Source organism: Enhydra lutris, unplaced genomic scaffold (assembly GCF_002288905.1).
Source record: "Enhydra lutris kenyoni isolate GAN:26980312 unplaced genomic scaffold, ASM228890v2 scaffoldscaffold8, whole genome shotgun sequence".
Taxonomy (NCBI): domain Eukaryota; kingdom Metazoa; phylum Chordata; class Mammalia; order Carnivora; family Mustelidae; genus Enhydra; species Enhydra lutris.
The window spans coordinates 13,289,162-13,310,193 of NW_019154092.1; the positions used below are offsets into that span (position 1 = coordinate 13,289,162).

General features: G+C 37.4%; 1 protein-coding gene across 6 annotated transcripts in view; it reads left to right on the plus strand.

The window, feature by feature from the left end:
- LOC111142569 (DLG associated protein 1) overlaps positions 1 to 21,032 on the plus strand; it is a 328,275-nt gene that overhangs the window by 272,300 nt on the left and 34,943 nt on the right. For all 6 annotated transcript variants that reach the window (XM_022495839.1, XM_022495840.1, XM_022495842.1 and 3 more), the window contains one exon: positions 4,012 to 4,103. In XM_022495839.1, the coding sequence (XP_022351547.1) occupies positions 4,012 to 4,103 (92 nt within the window). The remainder of the gene's footprint in view (positions 1 to 4,011; positions 4,104 to 21,032) is intronic.

A 21,032-nucleotide genomic window follows, 5' to 3' on the forward strand; every position in this document is an offset into this window, starting at 1 on the left:
TCTCAAGAGTAATTGCACATATAGATTAGTTTCATGTAGTAGCTTTAGACCTTAACCTCTCCACCTCCAGATATTAGATTGTGACTTCCCTCCATGGTCATTGAACTCATGTTGTAGGGCAACCTAAAAGAGCTTTAAGCTTAATCTTCACATCACATTGAACATGTGGTTGCTTTCTCATCCTTTGAATTAAAAAGAAAACTAAGTTATCTGAGATTGCACTCCTAAGATTTACTTATTTCTTTTAATACCTGTCCAAAAGTACAGAGATACGTTATGCCCCACGTGAAGAGATGAGTCCAAATGCCATGTTGAGTGAACTATTTCATAGATTGAGACACACAAAGTGAGCTGTTACTATTAATTAAAAGAGGGCCTTGAGAAATAAAAAGGTCACATCATCAATGATTCATAATCAATGGACTTAAACCAATGAAGCAAGCAGTGGAGGTAGTATTGATAACAAGACTCTCCTTGGCCAGACTCTAGTCAGGCTGCTCTGAATTCACTTCCTGACTAGGCCCTGACTCTTGTATTTGTGTGTCCATCTTTGCATCGCCCAATTTTAGTGAGAATCCTGCTTAGTCAGTTTAGCCAGAATGCCCCAAGACTGGTGTCCAGTTTCTCATCTGATCACATTCCCCATCCTCCTCGCCCACCAGATGATGCCTGATCACCCTGGCCTCCCTTCAGCAAGGACGCTGTGAGGTCCCCTCTTATCCCTGATGTCTCCTCTTTATAAATTTCTACCCACTGACACCATGCTCCTTGGCTATAAATTCTTACTTTTCCTTGTTGCATTTGGAGTTGAGTCCAAGCCCACTGTGGTCCCTATGCCTATCACAATAGTCCCCCCTGAATAAAGTGTACCTTGCCAATTCTTTAACAAGTGTCATGAATAGTTTTTCTATGACAGTACTCAGTACATTCAGACTTTGTAAATTTTATTTTGACGTTCTTGAAATCAGAATCGATGCATATTCAGGAAGAGATTTTTTTTTTAAAGATTTTATTTATTTGGCAGACAGAAATCACAAGTAGGCAGAGAGGCAGGCAGAGAGAGAGAGGTGGAAGCAGTCTCCCTGCTGAGCAGAGAGCCCGATGTGGGGCTCGATCCTAGGACCCTGAAATCATGACCTGAGCTGAAGGCAGAGGCCCAGCCTACTGAGCCACCCAGGCACCCCAGGAAGAGATTTTTTAAGGGGACTTATCTCAAGTCAAAATTCCAGAGATAATTTTAATGGATTCCAAAAAAGAAGAGATATTACATGGTTTCCAATGGTTTCCAACCATTACAAATTAAAACTAGAAATTAATGCTAAGTAGATAACAAAAACTACCATCTAAATATATTAAAAAGTATTCTAAACAACATTTGGATGAAGGAGGAAATCCAAGAGTATTATGAAATAAATGATGAGAATCCTATAAATCATCACTATGGGTTGTGGCCCTAGCTATGATCTCAGAAGAATTCATAGCCCTAAGTTCTTTCATAGTTATGCAAAGAATATAACAATATAAACAAAACACTCAATTCACAAAACTATAAAAGAACAGTAAATTGGAAGGAAATTATTAATGATGAAAGTAGAAATAAATGCATTGGAAAACAAAAACAGACCAACAGCAATAAAAACTAAAATAGAATTGATATATGAAACCAAAGTTAGTTCTTTGGGAAAAAAATATAAAGTTTGACTGAAAGGGAAAATACAAATTAACAATATTAGAAATTAGAAATCCTTTTTAAAAATTACAAAAAATTCTTGTGACAATTTTATGCTGGTAAATTTCAAGGTCAAAATAAAATAGAAAAACATGTAAATTAGTAATACTAATGTAAGAGGAAGTATAAAATCTGGGAGGAATGACTGGGTGGCTCAGCTGGTTAAGCATCTGCTATTGGCTCAGGTCATGATCCCAGGGTCCTCGGATCAAGTCCTGCATCAGGCTCCCTGCTCAGCAGGGAGTCTGCTTCTCCCTCTGCCTCCCACTCCCCCTCTTGTACTCTCTCTCTCTGACAAATAAATAACAAATAAATAAATAAAATCTTAAAAAATAAAAAATAAAATCTGGGAGAGGAAATCTAATAACCATAGAACCTCTATGTGTTTGTCACATAGGCTATCATTTAAATACAGACACATTTGCTTTCTTTTTTTTTAATTAACAACTAATGTATTATTTGCTTCAGGGGTACAGGCCTGTGAATCATCAGTCTTACACATTTCACAGCACTCACCATAGCACATAACCTTCCCAATATCCATAATCCAGCCACCCTATCCCTCCCCTTCCACCTCCCAGCAACCCTCAGTTTGTTTCCTGAGATTGAGTCTCTCATGGTTTGTTTCCCTCCCAATCCCATCTTGTTTCATTTTTTCCCTCCCTATCCCCCATGACACCCTGCCCTGCCTCTCAAATTCCTCATATCAGAGGGATCATATAATTGTCTTTCTCTGACTGACTTATTTCACTCAGCATAATACTCTCTAGTTGTACCCACGTCATTGCAAATGGCAAGACTTTGGTTTTCTGATGGCTACACAGTATTCCATTGTGTGTATGTATGTATGTATGTGTGTGTGTGTGCGTGTGTGTGTGTGTGTGCGCGCGTGTGTGTGTGTGTGTATATATATATATATATATATATATATATATATATATATAAAACACATCTGTCTATCAACAGACATCTAGGTTCTTTCCATAGTTTGGCTATTGTGGACATTGCTGCTGTAAATACTGGGGTGCACGTGCCCCTTCGGATCACTACATTTGTATCTTTAGGGTAAATACCTAGTAGTGCGATTGCTGGGTTACAGGGTAGCTCTATTTTCAACTTGTTGAAGAACCTCCGTACTGTTTTCCAGAGTGGCTGCACCAGCTTGCATTCCCACCAACAGTGTAGGAAGGTTCCCTTTTCTCCGCATCCTCACCAACATCTGTCGTTTCCTGACTTGTTAATATTAGCCATTCTGACTGGTGTGAGGTGGTATCTCGCTGTGGTTTTGATTTGTATTTTCCTGATGCTGAGTGATGTTGAGCACTTCTTCATGTGTCTGTTGGCCATTTGGATGTCTTCTTTGCCAAAATGTCCGTTCATGTCTTCTGCCCATTTCCTAATTGGATTATTTGTTCTTTGGGTGTTGAGTTTGGTAAGTTCTTTACAGATTTTGGATACTAACCCTTTATTGATATGTCATTTGCAAATATCTTCTCCCACTCTGTCAGTTGTCTTTTGGTTTTGTTGACTGTTTCCTTTGCTGTGCAAAAGCTTTTGACCTTGATGAAGTCCCAACAGACACATTTTCTATGTGAGTTGTAGTCTATACATAGCTACTTAGGAATCATGGCATGATATTCAAAGTCAATTTCTTAGTTTAAGGGGGAAAAAAATGAAGATACTATATAGTTTATCTTTAAAGGTTAGTACCTAAATCTCAATATCAACCATTCTAACTACAGTAAATAAAATTTCTTCCTTCTTTTGTATTTTGTTATCTGCAAATTCACAACTTCTAAGAACCCATTTCCATGCAGTGTTCCTTTCTAATATAGTGCGTTCACAGGTAAGCACATACAAATCGGTGGAGACTGTGGACTCTGAGAAACAAACTGAGGGTTTTGGAGGGGAAAGGGGGGGGGGGGGTTGGGTGAGCCTGGTGGTGGGTATTAAGGAGGGCACATATTGCATGGAGCACTGGGTGTAGTACATAAACAGTGAATCTTGGAACATTGAAAAAATAAAATTAAAAAAAAAATCTATGAGGCAATCATAGACATTTAAGAGCAAATAAAATTTCATTTTACTAAGATCAGCAGAGTCAAAGCACATGCTAACAGTGTAGTGATGGCCCTCATCAAATACATAAATATTGAACAAATAGGCTACAAATCACAAAATATTCCAGTAGTACTGCAGATGTTTCTGATAAAATGTGACATTTGTTTTTCAGGCAAGATTACTAAAATAGGGCACCTCTGCCTATTTGATTATTTCTTCAGGTGGATGATGCTGAAGAGACTGATAAAACAGGGGAAAATAAAGCACCCAGTAAGTTCCAGTCCGTAGGAGTGCAAGTAGAAGAAGAGAAGTGGTGAGTCTATTGGCATTTGTCATCTTTCGTCTTGATATTGGCAAGTATGGTACCAGTATTTCCCCCTGACATAAACCTACAAGATTCAGTGATATTTTCCATTAACTTTGGAAGTATTTAGCTGATACCTTCCTCTACTTTAATACTGGAAACCACTCAATTTAAGTTTTTGCTAGAATATTAGAGTAACCACATCACATTCACATATACATAAATACTCTGTGCAGTACTGTTGTGTTGCCAAACCATTCCTCTTCAAAAAAATCTTCCCATTTTGGACTGTAGACTTTTTAAAAGAAGAGGATTTATCTTATTCCTATTTTTATTCCTAGCACTTAATTGTGTCTGGTGTTTAGTATGCACTCGATGATGAAAAGGGAAGGAAGGAAGGATGGAAAAAAAGAGAAAATCTATCATTATCTTGAATCACCAGTTCCTTTAGATTCTTCTTTAAAACAATCTTACTCCTAGAGTCTGAATATCTAGAACTGGGAAATTAAGAGTTTCAGAAACCAGAAGGAATTTCTGAGATCACTACATTCATTTTATGAATGAGAACTTAATCCAGAGAAATATATGAGTTTCTCAATCAAACTGTGAGGTACATGATGGGTAGAACTGTATTTTATTAATAGTAGTACCCCCAGCTTCTAGAATTGTTTTTTCACATACTAAGCATACAATATATATTGGTGAATGAAGTAGAACTGCAGTTATAGGGTGAGAAATAGCTCTATATCATAGATCGGTGTATCATCTCAACTTTGTCACTAACTTTCTGTGTGTTCATTAGAAGGAATCAGTTGGAGGTCACCCAGCTATCCAACTATATATCCATCCAATAAGTATCTACAGATTGCATCCCAAATGCAAGGCTATATGCAACATAAACTGAGTATCTGGGAAAAGGTTATACATCAGTTTATAGAAGGGGTGTAATTTCAGGCCCTTGTGGTATTGACACTGCACTTGTATCTAGGAGGTTTTCATATATGTATATATAATATTTTTTAGAATTTCATGTAATTAAATAATCTTGGAACCCCAGAAAATCGATACAACCATGTGGAAACTAATATGACAGCAATATATGGTGAGTGCTGTGAAATGCAGAAGCCTGATGATTCACTGACCTGTACCCCTGGGGCAAATAATACGTTATATGTTAATAAAAAATATTTTTTAAAAAAGGTCAGCAATAGTTATATATGTATCCATACCCATTGACCCAGTAAACATATTCATTGAGCTATCCTGAATGAAATTACTCAAAGGATGGGAACCAATTGCAGAACATTATCTATCATTGTAAAAGAAAAATAATAACTATCAAATGTCAAACATTAAGAGAATATACCAGAGCATTCTAAACAAGGTCTGCCCTCCGGAGAAACTATTTTACCAGAGCCTAACCTGCTGGAGTTTTATCAGAGACAACCACCCAGGGGAAGGGAAATACCCAACTCCAGCTCCCTTTAGCCTTACATGTGGAAGAAGCACAACACCCAACCCTGCCCCCTCTAGCCATTCTGTCTTTACACAAGATGGAGAGAAACTGAAAAGTACTGTTGAAGTTCATGGTCCAGGGGTGCAGGTTTACCAAAAGATCTCCTAATCAATCAGCATGCTTCCCCTCCCCCACACCTAACTGTCACATTACTAAGGGCCTATTTACCATAGTTCCTTTTACCCAGGACACCATGCCTACTCTTCAATAATAATTTATAAAGCATACTAAAAGGTAAAAAGCCCAGTTTAGAGCAACTGAACAAGCATCAGAACCAGTCAGATATGGCAGGACTATTGGAATTATCAGACCAGAAATTTTTTAAAACTATGATTAATATGCTAAGTGCTTGATGGAAAAAGTAAACAGCATGTAAGAACAGACGGAAAATGAAAGCAAAGGGATGGAAATTCTAAGAAAGAATAAATAAGATTTGCTAGGAATCAAAAACACTGTAACAGAAAGGAAGACTGCCTTTGATGGGCTCATTAGTAGACCAGACACAGAGGAGCAAAGAATTTCTGAGCTTGACGGTAAAATAATAGAAACTCTCAAAACTAAAAAGCAAAGAGAAACAAACTGAGGGGGAAAAAAAAACCAAAAAACCAAAAACCAGGATTTCCAAAAACTGTGGGACAATTATAGAAGAAACATGCATAATGGGAATAACAGAAGGAAAAGAAAGGAAACAGTAACTGAGAATTTCTCCAAATTAATGTCTGACACCAAACCACAGATCCAGGTCTCAGAAAAGATCTAGCAGGATAAATGCCCAAAACACTACACCTGGAGATACCATATTCAAGGAAAATCAAAAGGAAAAAGTCCTGAAAGGAACAAAAGAAAAAAAAAGAAAGAAAGAAAGAAAAAAAAATCCTTTCTATAGTGGGGCAAAGATAAGAATGACATGCAACTTTTCTTCAAAAAAGCATGCAAGTAAGAAAAGAGTGGAGTGAAATATTAAATATTTGAAGGGAAAAAGCCCACCAAGCTAGAATTCTGTACTCTAAAATTATCCTTGAAAAGTGAAGGAGAATATATAGACAAATATAAATTGAAGAAATTTGTTGTCAGTAGAACTGCCTTGTGAGAAATATTAAAAAGTTTTCAGGGGCGCCTGCCGGACTCAGTTGGAGAGCACACAACTCTTCATCTTGGGGTCATGAGTTCAAGTCCCATGTTGGACACAGAGATTACAAAAGAAGAAAAGAAGGAAAGAAAGAAAGAGAGGAAGGGAGGAAGGGAAAGAAAAAGAAAGAGAGGGAGGGAGGGAGGGAGGGAGGGAAAGAAACTTTAAAATAAAAAAAAAAGATCTTCAGAGAAAAGGAAGATGATAAAGGCCAGAAACAAATCCACATAAAGGAAGAGTATCTAAAAGAAGAAGAAGAAAAAGAAGAAGAAGAAGAAGAGCATCTGAGAAAGAATGAGTGAAGGCAGAATAAAGAGTTTTTCTTTTTTTTTTCCCCCCCATTGGTGTCTTTTATCTCATAAGCTTCCCAACAAACCAGTGAGAACTCTCAACTCAAACACAGAGCTTGTCCAAAACCAAAGAGTTACTAAGACAGAGAAGCCTGACTTGGAATCCCAGTGTCCATACCCACACGCTTACATGTTTGTGACCCCCCCTAGAAGAAGCCTAAGTCATATGAGTGACTTGATCCAGAGAATGTGTTCTATCAAGTTCAAATGATAGAGACATCTGGAGATGCAAAGAGCTCTGTCCTAAAGGTATATAATAGTTCATCTTTTTTTAGCCTGAAAGGCTGTGGGAACTACTTGAATTAACTAACTAGCCTTTCTTTAAAAGCTAATCATCAGGGGCGCCTGGGTGGCTCAGTGGGTTAAAGCCTCGGCTCAGGCATGATCTCAGCGTCCTGGGATTGAGCTCTGGATCAGGCTTTCTGCTCAGTGGGGAGCCTGCTTCCCTCTCTCTCTGCCTGCCTCTCTGCCTACTTGTGATCTGTCAAATAAATAAATAAAATCTTTAAAAAAAAAAAAAGCTAATCATCATTAGCTCCTGAGAAATGAGTTAATTTTAACTAAGTTCTCATTAGTGTATAATTAAGAGGCTTGCCATTCCATAACTAGCTAATAACCAGAAATCAATGAGACCATAGCTGATGAGCCTTTCCAAACCTCCAGAGTCCAAACCTCTATCTGAACCTTCTCAAAATGCTCCAGGAACCTGGTCCATAGTCTTTTCCAAAAACAACAATGGAGCACTTTGCATGTTTGTGTATGCAGCCTATTTTCCATAATATGGAAGCATCAGAAACCTGTTAAGAACTCAGAGAGCACTTCTGCTACTACAGACTTCAAGATAATTGGAAGCCCGAGAGGGCTGCAGCCTGGGCTGGTCCTTAAACACCATCTTATCCCTCAGGCTCACAGAGAAGTGTCTTGCCCTGAATTATAGAGCACCCTGGTATTGAAACTAGGAGCCAGCTCCAGGCTTCACATTTCAAGTCTCATACCCTCTCTGCTCCATTCTGCTAACATTCATAGGTACTGTCTGAAGTCAAAGGATATATATATATATATATATATATATATCCATATAACAGCAATGATACAAAAATGGGAGGGAAGAATTAGGATTATTTAATCACACAGCACTTGCACCACTCCCAAAGTGGTACAGTGTTATTTGAAAGCATACTTGGGTGAGTTGTAAAATTTATGGTGCAATCTCTAGGGCAACTATTAAAAAGAGTAAAAAAAGAAGCACAGTTGACTCTTGAACAACATGGGTTTGAACTGTGCAGGTCCACTTACGCACAGATTTTTTACAGTATAGTATTGTTAAATGTCTTTTCTCTTTCTGGTGATTTTCTTAATAACAGTTTCTTTTTTCTAGTTTATTTGACTGTAAGAATAGAGTATACAATAGTTATAACATACAAAATATAGACACAATCCATGAAAAAAAGTAATTGATAAACTCTGGACCTCATTAAAATTGAAAGCTTCTGCTCTTGAAAGACAAACAGCGTCATGAGAATGAGAAGGCAAGCCACACACTGGGAGAAAATATTTGCAAAAGACACAACTAATAAAGGGCTGCTATCCAAAATATACAAATAACTCTTGAAACTCACTAAGAAGGCAAACAACCTGATTTTTAAAATGGGCAGAAGACTTTAACAGGTACCTCCCCTAAGATACACAAATGGTAAGTAAGCATATAAAAAGATTTTCCACATCATATATCATTAGGGAACTGAAAATTAAAACAACAATGAAATACCACTAATCACATATTAGAATGGCCAAAATCCAGAACACTGACAATACCAAATGGTGGTAAGTTACCATTAAGTCTCATTCATTTTTGGCAGGAATGCAAAATGTTTCAGCCACTTTGGAAAACAGTTCAGCAATTTCTTACAAAACTAAACATTGCCATACAATCCAGCAATCGCAGTCCTTGGTAATTACCAAAAGAGTTGAAAATGTATGTTCACACAAAAACCTGCATGTAAATATTGATAGCAGCTTTATTCATAATTGCAAAACTTGGAAGCAACCAAGACATCCTTCTGTAAGTGAACGAGTAAAGAGCCAGACGATGGAATCTTATTCAGCATTAAAAAAGAAATAAGCTCTCTAGCCACAAAAAGATGTGGAGGAAACCTAAATGCATATTACTAAGCAAAAGAAGCCAATCTGAAAAGGCTATGTACTGTGTGATTCCAACTACCTTCTGGCAAGGGCAAAACTACTGAGATAGTAAAAATAATGATTAAGAGAGAGAGAGGAATGCATAGCAGAGCACAGAGGAGTTTTAGGCCAGTGAAACCACTCTGTATACTACTACAATGGTGGATGCATGTCATTTATTCATCCATCCAAACCCGAAGAACAGACCCCACCAAGAGTGAACCCTAATGTAAACTATGAATTTTGGATGGTACTGATGTGTCAATATAGGTTCAGGTTGTATCAAATATACCACTCTGGTGGAGGATGTTGATAAAGGGGAGGTCCGGGGTTGGGGGAAGGGGCAGAGGGGATATAAGAAATCACGGTACTTTGTGTTCTATTTTGCTGTGAAACTAAAACTGCTTTAAAAAACAAAGTTTAGGGGCGCCTGGGTGGCTCAGTGGGTTAAAGCCTCTGCCTTCAGCTCAGGTCATGATCCCAGGGTCTTGGGATTGAGCCCCACATCTGGCTCTCTGCTCTGTGGGGAGCCTGCTTCCTCCTCTTTCTCTGCTTGCCTCTCTGCCTACTTGTGATCTCTGTCTGTCCAATAAATAAATAAAATCTTTAAAAAAAAAAAAAAGTTTAGGGGTACCTGGGTGGCTCAGTGGTTAAAGCCTCTGCCTTCGGCTCGGGTCATGATCCCAGGGTCCTGGGATCGAGCCCCACATTGGGCTCTCTGCTCAGCAGGGAGTCTGCCTCCCCACCTTCCCTCTCTGCCTGCCTCTCTGCCTACTTGTGATCTCTGTCCATCAGATAAATAAACAAAATCTTTTTTAAAAGTTTATTAATTAAAAAGAAGAGGAGTAGTAGATAATAGTGTTAACCTCAGAGTGTTGTCTTAGGGTATATGGTTTAATATATGTAAAACTTTTAGAAAAATAACTGACATATAGGAAACACCGTATAAATGTTTCCTACTCTATTATGTACCCACACAGAATCTCTCTAAAGATCAAAGTCTCAGAAAGTAATTATATCACTTTTTTCTGAAACAGTAAGAGAAAATTATCTCAATTTTAAAATTTTACTTCAAACATTTCCCCTGCAGTCAACTATTCTGTTTTATCAAATATTTTATCAAATAAACACCCTAATATGTATCCATCTATGATAATGCTAAATACTGCATTCTTTGGACACACCTAATAACAACCCCAAAACTTGGAATGAGCCACTTTTACCATGTTTTGAAAAAGTTGAACATTTAACGAATTACTGAAGTTTGTAGGATGGTCAGTTTCTCAGTACTTTGGTTTATTTCAGAGTCATCTCCCAAAAGGACTGGCAATCTCAATTTTCCTGTTTAATTTTTCAAAACATACCCTTCCTCAAAGGTCACTTTATAGTTAATCGATGTTAAAGTAAACAAATTGATGTTAATAATTGTTTTCAACCTCTCCAAAAGAAATCCACTGTCAAACAGGGATTACTTACAACTTCTGTCTCTAATTAGGATTCTTTTTTACAATTCTGCTAGTAGTAATTAATTTAGATAGGATTTTTTTTTTTTAAAGATTTTATTTATTTATTTGACAGAGATCACAAGTAGGCAGAGAGGCAGGCGGCAGGGTGGGGTGGGGGGAGGCAGGCTCCCTGCTGAGCAGAAAGCCCAATGTGGGGCTCGATCCCAGGACCCCAGGACCCCAGGACCATGACCTGAGCTGAAGGTTTTAGGCTTTAACCCACTGAGCCACCCAGGCGCCCTAGATAGGATCTTAAAAAGCAAAATTGGGCAGATGAGATAGTATCTAAGGACAGCTAAGGGAATTTTTTAAAACTATCTAGTGATAAGTTGTTACCGTGTTGAATGGCTAGTACAATCCATTGCTTTCTTTCTGAGATAAACAGACTGATAAACAACTGTAACCTAACAAAAAGTGAGAGAATGGAAATAGAGCCAGAGAAAAAGAGATCATACAAAGAGAGGAAGATTAACTAAGACTTTTAAGAGGCCAAGAAACTCATTATCGCCTTTTTTTTTTTTTTAAGATTTTATTTATTTATTTGACAGAGAAAGAGAGATCACAAGTAGGTAGAGGCGGGAGGGATGCAGGCTCCCTGCTGAGCAGAGAGCCCAGTGTGGGGCTCAATCCCAGGACCCTGAGATCATGACCTGACCCTCAGAGGCTTAACCCACTGAGCCACGTAGGCACTCCTCATTATCATCTTTTGAATCCATCACAATTTAGGAACCAAAACTAATTCACCCAAGTCCACCTGGCTGATTTGTCTACGAAGGGGTAGACTTTAAATCTAGGTGTTCTGCAGTGCTACAAATTAAAAGAGAAGGAATAAGTTAATAACTCATTAGTAAAATGTACTAAGTAACCAATCTTCTCCAAAAAGAGGAATCTAAATGGGAGTATTCTAAAAATCTCCCTGTTGTATTTGCAGACGGCCATGATGACCTCAAAATGCCATCCATAGTAGATGTGCCACATCCTTTCTTCAGGGCTACCTCGTGGTAGGGACCATGCCTTGAGGAATGCCGTCTAAAGGTCTCTGGTTTAAATGCCATGGCAGTGCCAAACAAGGGATAACAAATGCACACAACAAGACTGCTTCTCTTAAGCCAGGGAAGAAATTCTTCACCTCCATCAAACATTAGTTCTTTCCCCAACTCCTGTTTCAAGGATCAGCTAGCCGCCCTGTAGGATAGGATCCACACAGCATACAGTATTTGTTGTTATGAGGGACTGAATGATCTCAAGCAAATCCAGCAAATCTTGGCAACACCTCCTGCTCTGCCTCTGCTCTGTACCCCAATGCCTCCTAGCATCCTGTCCCCATCTCATCCTTCTGACTGCTCCCCTAGGAATTTGCATGAGGTCTTCTTGTCTTTTGAGCTAATAATTAGCAAATCCAGTAAACCAATCCTTCCTATTTACTACAGTGAGAAAGCAAAGGGGCTCCCACGGATTTCCCCTGTCCTTCCAAGTAATAATAGAGTATTAACCATGGTTCATACAAGGTTTTTGTTTTTTTTTTTTAAGACTTTCTTACATGATCCCACTAATGACTCTAAAACTCTAACAGTGGATACAAAAAGAGGAAGAATATATTTATTTTCATTATAAGAGTGGTATGTAAATTTACATGGAGGAAAACAAAGCAGTATGTGGGCAGTTTATACCTCTCTGATGGGATTTTTGAACAATGAAAAAACTGTGTGTATGTGTGTCTTAAGTATCATCTATCATTTCCATAATTATGTATTATTAAATCTAATTAATGATTAAAAAGTAAGATACTATTTATACATCATGAAAATTTATAAATTATAGAAGTAAAATTCCCCATAATTTCACTCATTAACCATGAATTAATAAAGGGGTATACTTTTTACCCATACTTTTTCCATAAACATTTTAAGTTACTAAAATTGTTCTATGTTATAAAATTTAGTGGGGTGCCTGGGTGGCTTAATCGGTTAGGCAGCTGCCTTCAGCTCAGGCCATGATCTCAGCATCCCAGTCAGGCTCCCTACTCAGCAAAGAGTCTTCTCCCTCTCCCTCTCCCTCTCCCCCTCCTCTGCCACTCCACCCCTGCTTGTGTTTTCTCTCTCCTCTCTCCATCCCAAATAAATAAATAAAGTATTCAAGAAAATAAAATAAAATTTAGTAATAATTTGGGATACCTGGCTGGCTCAGTCAGAAAAGGATGTGACTCTTGATCTTGTGATCATGAGTTTGAGTCCCACATCGGGTATAGAGATTACTAAAGAAAAAAAAAAAAAAAAAAAGCAAAACTTTACACAAAAATAAAAATAAAATCAACTGTTATAACAAAAGTTTTCTCATCACAAAAAATTCACAACAGATAATTCTTTTGATGGTTATACAATATTCAAGAATAAGTATGAACCATAATTTGCTTCCCCTGTCTCCCACTGTTAAATATCTCCATTATTTCTAGATTGACTTCTGGTTAAAAACAGTGAAAAAATTACATAAACCATCTTTGAGGCCTTCTGAAACTAAATGGCAGTAAAAGGATTTTTTGCTTCTTTGGGCATTAATTGCCAAGGATGATGAGAACAGGAGAGAGAAAAAGGACAGTGACATTCTGGAAACTGGAAGGCAGATAGACAAGTGATGCTGACTCAACTGACCAGAAAAAGCAGAGTCTAAAGCCAGTGATGCAAAAACCGAAGATGCAATTCAATTTAAACTTCAGAACCCACAAAAGGCATGGGGCCTATCAGCACTGGGAGCTCTGAGAAGTAGGAATGAAGGAGCTAAGAACTCTTTATACCTGCAGAGCCCAGTGACAGCCCTTCCCCACTCTGGCAGAAGACTGGAAGTTTCTTTTGTTCAGCTGCTAAAGCAAAGGATCTCAGAGCTGGAGGACAGCAACACAGTTGAGGGCACCCTTATGAGCCTGAAAATAGGAAGATAAGTGAAAATTAACAAACAGAATGCTAAAGCACCCTGCCCTAAGCCTCCTTATGCTCATACTGCTTCCAGAATCCTGGCAGCCAGATTTATTCCCTCTAAACAGAAGTATGAAACAATCTATTGTGGGGGAACTGACCGGTGTGAGTCCAAAGACCCAAGGACACACTGACATCAGAGATTTTGTAAGGTGAGAGCCCAGTAAGATAACCTACAATGAGGATCACAGGGGGTAAGCTCCTCCCTACAGTAGAGACTTCTGAGGAGGCTTTTACTGTGCCTTCCAAGCATGCGCAGACAGCTAAAATCAGCAAACTCAGATCAGAGTTGTAAGAAAAGAACCAAAAGTTTTAAGGAATGTTCAGAAAATTTAAAAGTATTTTTAAAAGAAAAGAAGGGACACGTGGGCAAGGAAAATTCCATGACAGAAGTGAAAACTGAGGGGCGCCTGGGTGGCTCAGTGGGTTAAAGCCTCTGCTTTCAGCTCAGGTCATGATCCCAGAGTCCTGGGATAAAGTCAAGCATCAGGCTCTCTGCTCAGCAGGGAGCCTGCTTCCCCCTCTCTCTTTCTGCCTGCCTCTGTGCCTACTTGTGATCTCTATCTGTCAAATAAATAAAATCTTAAAAAAAAAAAAAAGAAGTGAAAATTGATATGGTCTCTGGGGTGTCTGGCAGCCCCAGTCTGTTAAATATTGGACTCTCAATTTTGGCTCAGGTCATAATCTCAGGGTTGTAGATCAAACCCCACATGGGGCTCTGAGCTCAGTATGGAGTTTGCTTGTCCCTCTCCCTCTGCTCCTCCCCTGCTCATGTTATCTCTCTCTCTCTCAAATAAATAAATCTTTTTAAAAAAGAAAAAGAAAATTGATACGGTTTCTTACAGAGCATCTTATCCCCTTGGGAGGGGGAGGGGGTGGTGGGGTGGGAAGAAAAAAGTGCTCTTAGAAATTAAAAACTTAATAGCAAAACAGAAGAGCTGGAAGATAAATTGAAGAAATTTCTAGGAAGTACAAAAGGGGAAAAGCAAAGAAGTAATCCATGAAACAAGTAATCCAACTCAAGAAAGGGTGGAAGGGAGGCCTCAAGATGATGGAGAAGAGAAATCTCCAGACAACAGTTGTGCAGCAGGTCTAGAGAGTGACCAGCTGTGATGGAGCAGGTCAGAAGCTCTGTGAAAGATTAATTCAAGAAGACTTGTAGCATAACTATGTATTTGTTTCAGTGCATGCAGAGGAAACTACACATCTGGGAGAATTTTGAGAATTGAGTGTTAAGTACATAAAAAATTAAGCAAATTTCTAAAAGGGAAAAATGTGTAGAATGTAGAATATAATATGGCATACTAGTTTGCTAGGGCTTCTATAGCGAAGCATCACTGACCGGGTGCCTTAAACAGCAGAAATTTATTTCCTCACAGTTCTGGAAGCTAGAAGTCCAAGATCAAGGTGTTGGTAGGGTTGGTTTCTTCTTCGGCTTTTGGCTTATAGACAACTGTCTTCTCCCTGTGTCTTCAGAAGTTTTTCTCTTCCTGTCTGTGTCCCAATTTCCTCTTCTTATAGGGGTATCCGTCTCATTGGATTAGGGCCCACTCATGTAATTTTATTTTAATTACCTCTTTAAAGTCCAGTCTCCAAAAACAGTCACATTCTGAGTTACCAGAGGTTAGGGCTTCCACATCTGAATTTGTTGAGGGAGAAGTGCACAATTGGTAACACACAGTCAGCTGGATATACATTTCCTGCTCATAATAATGTAGTCATAAAAAGCAAGTTCTGAATATTGATTCAAATTTACAATGTAACTATATCAGGAGAATGGAAAAAAATACTAGACCAGACCAGAAGTGCGCGCGCGTGTGTGTGTGTGTGAGAGAGAGAGAGAGAGAGAGAGAGAGAAAGAGAGAGAGAGCGCGTGCGCAGAGACAGAGACAGACAGATGGACACACAGACAGACAGACACACAGGGACAGAGACGGAGACAGAGAGAGAATGATGAGGAGGAGTGAATGAAGATGAGGTGAGAGAAATCTAAAGGTTCATCTTTCCTAAAGACAAAAACTAAATTATTAACAAATAGTAATGTTTGTTATTTAGAAGTAGTATTTAAAAGTGGCTGTCAGCAGAACAGAAAATTACTACATCAGTGGACTAGGAATTACTATTTTTCATGCTAGCCTTACAGAACCACTTGATATTTTAAAATTGTGTGCATGTATAACTTCGCTAAAAATCAAAAGTGACTGATCAAAATAGTGATATATAGTATTGTGATAAATATCTTTGTGCACTCTATATTTTTGCTATTTCAGATTATTTGATTTCTGGGCTTAAGAATTCAAATATTTTTTTTAATGTTCTTGATACCCATTTGCAAATAGCTCCTGAAAAATCTGCACCACTTAATTCTCAGAGGGAGGCATTTGAGTGCACAGATACCTGTCCTCTTCAAATCCCTCATTGTTTTAACAGCTTTATTGCAACTGACATATAATAAACTATACATATAAATTATATAATTTGATAAATTTGTATGTATTTATCAGAAATATATATATGTGTATGTATGTATATAAATAATGGAACTATTACCACCATCGAAATAAAGAACACATCCACCACCTCCAAAGGTTTCCACTTACCCCTACACAGTCAGCCCCTCCTGCCCTCCCACCTCTTCTCCCCTACCCCTTTCCCCACTTGCTGACACTTGTGTGCATTTTCTAGAATTTTTTAAAGATAGAATATCCTTTTAAAATATTTACTGATATATGTATATGGACTGGTTTTTGCATTCTTCATGCTGTTCCATTGATCTAATTGCCTATCTTCATGCCAAATACTACACTATTCTAACTATTGTAGCTTTAGAGTAAGTCTTGAAGTTAGATATTGTATGTCCTCCAATTCCTTTTTGTCAGTTTTTTTTTTCCTTGCAATTCTAGGTCCTCTGCCTTTCCATAATGAGTTTTAGAAAGAGTTTGTTGTTAATATCCATTAAACACCTACCAGATTTTGATTGGCACTGCATTGAATCTACACATCACATAAGATTTCACATCTTAACAATCTTTCTTCATTCGTTTGTTTATTTTAAAAGATTTTATTTATTTATTTGACAGACAGAGATCACAAGTAGGCAGAGAGGCAGGCAGAGAGAGGTGGGGGGAAGCAGGCTCCCTGCCAAGCGGAGAACCCGATGTGGGGCTTGGGCTCTTGGGATCGAGCCCCCGGGATCATGACCAGAGCTGAAGGCAGAGGCTTTAACCCACTGAGCCACTCAGGTGCCCCCTGTTTGTTTATTTTAAAAGAATTATTTATTTGAGAGAAAGAGAGAGCATGTGAGCAGGGGGAGGGGCAGAGGGAGAGAGAAAGAAGCAGACTCCCCACTGAGCTCAATCTCACAACCCTGAGATCATAACCTGAGCCAAAACCAAGAATTGGATACTTAACCAAAAGCCACCCCCTCTCTTCTGTTATTTAGCAATATTATGTAATTTATGGTGTAAATGTCTTGCACATATTTTGTCAGATTTGCCCATAGATACTTCTTTTTGTCCCTGATCCTATAAATGGTATTTTTTACTTTACTTACCAACTGTCTATTGTTACATCATAGAAATACCATTGATTTGTGTGTGTTGATCTTCTATCCTGTAACGTTCTTAAACCAGCCTACTAGTTTCAGTGTCTTTTTTGTAGAGTCCATGTGATATTCTAGACTACCAAGTTATCTACAAAAAAGGGCAGATTTATTTCTTTTCATCTGGATGCATCCTTTTTCTTGTTTTATTACACTGGCTAAAAACTCCAATATAATTTTGAATAAAAGTCATGAGTATTGTCACCCTTGCCTTACTTCTGATCTTTTGTAAACATATTCAATCTTTCATCATTAAATATTATGTGAGCTTCATGGTTTTTGTAGAAGCCCTTTACTGAATAGAGGAAGTTCCTCTCTACGTCTAGTTTGTTGAGAATTATGATCAGGAATGGATGTTGGATTTTTGTCAATTTTTTTTTTTTTTTTTTTTTTTTGGTAACTAAAGAGATATTACAAGGTTTTTCATTTTAAACTATGAATATAATGAATTGCATTAATTTTTTAAAAATATTTTATTTATTTATTTGAGAAAGAGAGAGAGTGAGAGAACATAAGCAGGGGGAGAGGGAGAGGGAGAAGAAGGCTCCCCACTGAGCAGAAAGCCCAATTCGGGGCTTGATCACAGGACGCTGGGATAACGACCTGAGCCAAAGGCAGACGTTTAACCAATCGAGCCACCCAGGTGTCCCTTGACTGATTTTTTAAATTATGGTAAAATACATATAAAACAAATATTACCATTTTAACCATTTTACATGTACAATTCAGTGGCATTAAGTCATTTGCAATGTTGTACAACCATTACCACTATCTAGCTCCAAAATATTTTCATCACTTCAAACAAAAATCTGATAACCATTAAGCAGTCACTGTCTATTCACCCTACCTCCCAGCCTTTTGAAACTGCTAATCTGTTTTCTGTCTTTATGGATTTGCCTACTGGATATTTCTTATAAGTGGAATCATACAATATGTGGCCTTTTGTGTCTGGTTTGAGGTTCATCCATGTTGTAGCATGTATCAGTATTTCATTATTTTTTATGGCTGAATAGCCATTATATGGTTATATTACATTGTTCATTCATCTGTTCATGGCCATGTTTTCTCTTTTGGCTATTAAGAATATAGCTACTACAAACATTTGTGTACAAGTTTTTGTTTGACCATCTGTTTTTAATTCTTTTTGGTATTTACCTAGAAGTAGAATTGCTGGGTCACATGGTAATTCTATGTTTAGGATTCCCTTTTGAGGAAGCACCAAATTATATTCCACAGCAATTATACCATTTTACATTCCCACCAACAGTGATGAGCATTCCAATTTCTCCACATTTTGGCCAACACTTGTTATTTTCCATTTTTAAAAATTATGACCATCCTAGCGGATAAGAAGTGGTATCTCATTATGGCTTATATTTGCATTTCCCTAATGATTACTGATGTTGATCATCTTTTCATAAGCTTATTGGCCATTTATCTCTTTGGAGATACACCTATTCAAGTCTTTTGCCCATTTTTAATTAATTTTTTTTGAGAGATTTTGTTTATTTGAGAGAGAGAGAGCAAGAACATGTGAGCCAGGGGGAGGAGGAGAGGGATAGAAACAAGCAGACTCCGTGCTGAGTGCAGAGCCTGATGCAGGGCTCCATCTCATGACCCTGAGATCATCACCTTAGCTGAAATCAAGAGTCAGACGCTTAACCAACTGAGCCACACAGGTGCCCCAAATTTTGCCCATTTTTAATATTAGGTTGTTTTTCTTGATGAGTGCTGTATGTGTTCTTTATATATTTTGGATACCAGACCACTATCAGATATGTGATTTACAAATATTTTCTCCCCTTCTTTGGGTTGTCTTTTTACCTTATTGATAGTGGTTTTTGATGCACAAAATTTTTAATTTTGATGAAGTCCAATTTTTCTCATCACTTAAGCTTTCAATGTCATATTTAAGAAACCACTGCCAAAGCCAAAATAATGCAGATTTGCCCCTATGTTTTCCTTTAAGATTTACATAGTTTTAACTCCTAAATTAAGGCTTTTGACCTATTTTGAGCTAACTTTTCTGTGTGGTGTGAGGTAGGGATTCAGCTTCATTCTTTTACATGTGGATATTTATTCAGTTGTCTGACATTAACTGATTTTTTAATGTCAACCCAACTTTGTATTCCTGGGATAAGCTCAATTTGGTCATCATGTATAATCCTTCTTATATGTTTTTGGATTTGATTTGCTAATATTTGTATCTGTATTCATGAGAAATATTGTTCTGTAGTTTTCTTGTATTGTCTTTGTTGTCTTTAGTGTTAGAGTAAGGCTACCCTAATAGAAAGATTTAGGAGGTATTTTTCCTCCTCAATCTCCTAAAAGTGTTTGTGTGAATTATTCTCATTTTTCATTAGATATTTAATTGAGTTAGCCAGTGAAACTGTGTGGCTCTGGAGTTTACTTTGTGGGAAAGTTTTTTTTACTAAAAATTTAATTCCTTTAATAGGTATAAGGCTATTTAAGTAATTGATTTCTTCTTACTTGATCCCTAGTAGTTCGTCTCTCAAGAATTTGTCTATTTCATCTAAGTTATCCAATTTATTGGCATAAAGTTGTTCATAATATTCCTTTCAAACAATTTTAATAGCTATAGAATCTGTAGTGATGTCACCTGTCTCATTTCTGATATTGGCAATGTATGTCTTTTCTTTCTTTTCCTCATCAGCCTAGCTAGAGGATTACTAAATTTATCAATTTTTTTAAAAGAAAAAGCTTTGATTTCACTGATATTTCTGTTTTCCTGTTTTCTATTTCATTGATTTTTTTTGCTCTTATCTTTTCATTTCTTTTATTCTATTTACTACAGATTGCATTTGCTTTATTTTTTAATTTCTTAAAGTAGCAGCTGAAGATTGAATGGAGACCTTTATTTTTCTGTACTATTGGTGTCTAATGCTATAAATGTCCCTTTAAGTACTGTTAAAACCACATCCCACAAATTCTGATTATTGTGCTTTCATTTTCATTCAGTTCAAAATACTTCCTAATCTCCTTTTTTTCTTTAACCCATAGTCTATATGTTATCTAGCTCACAAATATTTTGGGACTTGGTAAACATCATTTAGTTATTGATTTCTATTTAATTCCATTATGGCCAGACACCATACTTAATGTCTTGAATCCTTTAAAATTCATTGAGATTTGTTCTATGGCCCAATATACTGTCTATCTTGCTAAATAGTCTGTGTGCAACTTGAAAAAAAAGGTATATTCTGCTATTTGTGAATGGACTGTTCTATAAAGGCCAATTAAGTCAGGTTAGTTTTTTAATTACTCTATAAATTTCTTTTTTTTTTTAACTCTATAAATTTCTGATCTTCTGTCTATATATTCTATCAGTTATTGAGAAAGCAATGTTGAAGCCTTTGACTATAATTATGAATTTATCTATTTTTCCTTATTGTTCTATCAACTTCTGCTTCATCCATTTTGAAGCTTTCTTATTAGGTGCACAAACATCTAAGATTGTTATGTCCTCTTCATGAATTGGCCCCTTTATGATTATGAAATCCCTACTTCTCCCTAAGATTTTTTGTTATGAAATCTACCTTGTATGATATTAAGAGAGCCAATTAAGCTTTCTTTTTTCTTTCTTTTTTTTTAAGTAAGCTCTATGCCCAACGTGGGGCTTGACCTCATGACTCCAAAATCAAGCATCACATACTCCACCAACTCAGC